The sequence below is a fragment of the Leptonychotes weddellii genome, chromosome 9, assembly GCF_054177405.1.
Source record: "Leptonychotes weddellii isolate Sample4059 chromosome 9, ASM5417740v2, whole genome shotgun sequence".
Lineage (NCBI taxonomy): Eukaryota > Metazoa > Chordata > Mammalia > Carnivora > Phocidae > Leptonychotes > Leptonychotes weddellii.
The window spans coordinates 44,105,446-44,107,921 of record NC_138377.1 but is presented as its reverse complement, the minus strand read 5'-3'; the positions used below and the strand labels follow the sequence as shown (position 1 = coordinate 44,107,921).

The 2,476-nt window shown below is 42.8% G+C and overlaps 1 protein-coding gene across 1 annotated transcript; it reads right to left on the bottom strand.

The window, feature by feature from the left end:
* Positions 1-533: 533 nt before the first annotated feature.
* RPS29 (ribosomal protein S29) lies at positions 534-2,343 on the bottom strand. Its single transcript, XM_006729631.3, has 3 exons — positions 2,182-2,343; positions 1,850-1,949; positions 534-663 (listed from the first exon to the last, which is right to left on the bottom strand). Exons 1-3 carry the CDS (start codon positions 2,241-2,243, stop codon positions 655-657), a joined length of 171 nt encoding a protein of 56 aa, XP_006729694.1. The 5' UTR covers positions 2,244-2,343; the 3' UTR covers positions 534-654.
* Positions 2,344-2,476: the final 133 nt, after the last annotated feature.

Genomic DNA, 2,476 nt, shown 5'->3' with positions numbered 1-2,476 from the left:
CTTGAGCCAGAAGCCCCATCCCAGGACCCCAGGATCATGACCTGGGCTGAAGGTAGATGCTTAAACACCTGAGCCACCCAGGTGCCCAAGACCCATGAACTTTTAATCACTGGTCCCCCCTTCCACATACAAACATTTGAGAAACTTACAATATTTTATCTGTGAATTACCCCAAAAGCTAGGACTGCTATCTTCCCGCCTCTGGGCAATGCCAAGGTTTCAGTGATATCTTTTTTCAAAAAAACGTATCTCAGCAATTTTACTTCTTTTGCCTAGATCACTGTAGCAAGTCAATTACTTATGAGACAGTTGTCTCAAGTTAAATGCTATAGATGCTCCTATATAGAAGTCACTTTATGTAATAAAGAAGGTTTTTTTGAAATATAAAACAACACTGGCATTTTTATCAGAGTTCAGCATGAATACTTTTATATAACTGAAGGAAATTAAGCCACATGTTGAAGATGAACTGTTGAGAAAATAGTACATTTTAAAAAGGAGATTCCTATAATCAATTGACCATTCCATTCACATTAAAGCACTCATAATTGAAGCATTTTTATTTTATGTACAATGTGTTAGCATTAAAGTAGGTATCTTGGGTATCCGCAGTTAAGGTAGGTTATCCTGGATGACCAATTCAAGGAAGTTCACTTAATCCAACTGAAAAGAAAAAAAACCGACAAGAAATGTATTAATTCAAAATGTTTAAATACCCATTTTATTCTCACAAACACTGGTTCTTATTATGGAAGAATGAGGTTTAAACTGGAAATCTGACCTACCCAAACCAGCTACCAAGCTCTAAATAGCTTAAAATATTTACTGAATGCTTACAACAAGCTATTCCACAAACCACAACAATTTAAGACTGTAAACTTTAGCATTAGCATTCACTTCTTCCCTCAAAGAATTCCCCACTAGAAAGACGCTACTACATAAAATAATCTTTACCAAAACCTCAGGCTGGTTAAGTAGGTAACTACACAGCTAATACTTTGGTATTCAATATGTGACAGACACTACTATAGGGACCGTTCATAAATTAACTCATTTAATCTTAACCTCTGAGAAACTGGGGACACAAAGTTAATAGCTCAAGAGCCTGAGTCCATTCTCATCACTGATACACTGATCAACACCTCCCATCCCACTGAATGAGATTTATGAACTTCCACATTGTAACAAGCATATACTTGCTAAGTATCTGGTCAAAACTAAAAGTCTAAGCTTAAGATACTTTGTGTCTACCAGAGATCATACTTTAACACCAGCAACTGTATCTCAAAGGACCAAGAAAGCGGTAGTTTTCACCATAGGGGGAAGAAAACACTCTAGCACTTAACTGATTTTTAGGAGTCAAGACAGCTCCACATATAGAGATTTGCAACAACCCTGCCATTTATTTTTCTCAGGCAGAAACGGAACTTCATGTGACTAGACTAAAGTCATTGGACTATTATTAAATAGATTTCTATCTGAATCCTAAGAAGGTCTATCTGGCCCCAATCATCCTCAAGCTCATGCCAGTATATGATGCTATCCCACAACTCGGGCAGTAGCCAACACATGTATTTTGCTGGAAAATATCTAGATACGATTAAAGAGATCTAAAACTTAATTTCCAGTGTTTTCTAAAACTGACGGACACTGGTAAAAAGGGGTTAGACTGTAAATCTATCCCATTACCCTGCCAAAGCTCTTTAACAGTGGCGTCCGACACCCCAAAAAGCCCTGCTAACAACTAAGACAGAGGAAAACGGTGTTGGTCGAAAGCTCAAAATAAGGAAATATCTGAACTTTCCCCGCGCACACACAGAACCCGGAGAAGGCATCCGCGGCCGCGTACCTTAATGAAGCCTATGTCCTTCGCGTACTGACGGAAACACTGGCGGCACATATTGAGGCCGTATTTCCGGATCAGACCGTGCCGGTTTGAGCAGACGCGGCTGTAAGAAGAGAGATGGCGTTACTGCAGGCCGCAGAAATGGAAGGATTCTGCACTCGCGGGCTACCACCCTCACCGCGGGTCTTCCCCGACCCGTCAGAGGCCCGTAATGGCGGCAGTCACAGCTCCAGAACCGGTCTACCCCCACGCGCCGCCGCGGGCTCCTCTCCATGAGTTCTGGCCGCGCCACAAACCAATACAACCCTTCCCTGAAACCACATTCTGTTTCTCACCAAGAACGAGAACCCTGGCCAAATTTCCTTGGATGGCTCCAGTACAGCTGCTGGTGACCCATCTTGCTCTCTCGGATGCAACGAGGCAAAAGGAAGGAGCTAGCGAACGCATGCGCTCTTCAAAAAATTTTTTGAGACACGGTTTACCCAGAATGCAGTGCTGACAAATGACGCGAACGCTGTGGGACTACGCGGTTTCGAGGGAGTGAATCGAGCGGTCTTCGAAACACTCTAGGCCGGCACAGCTGATGACGTCACCGCAGCTCAGCCTCTAGTGTCAACTTGCGCTACTCCC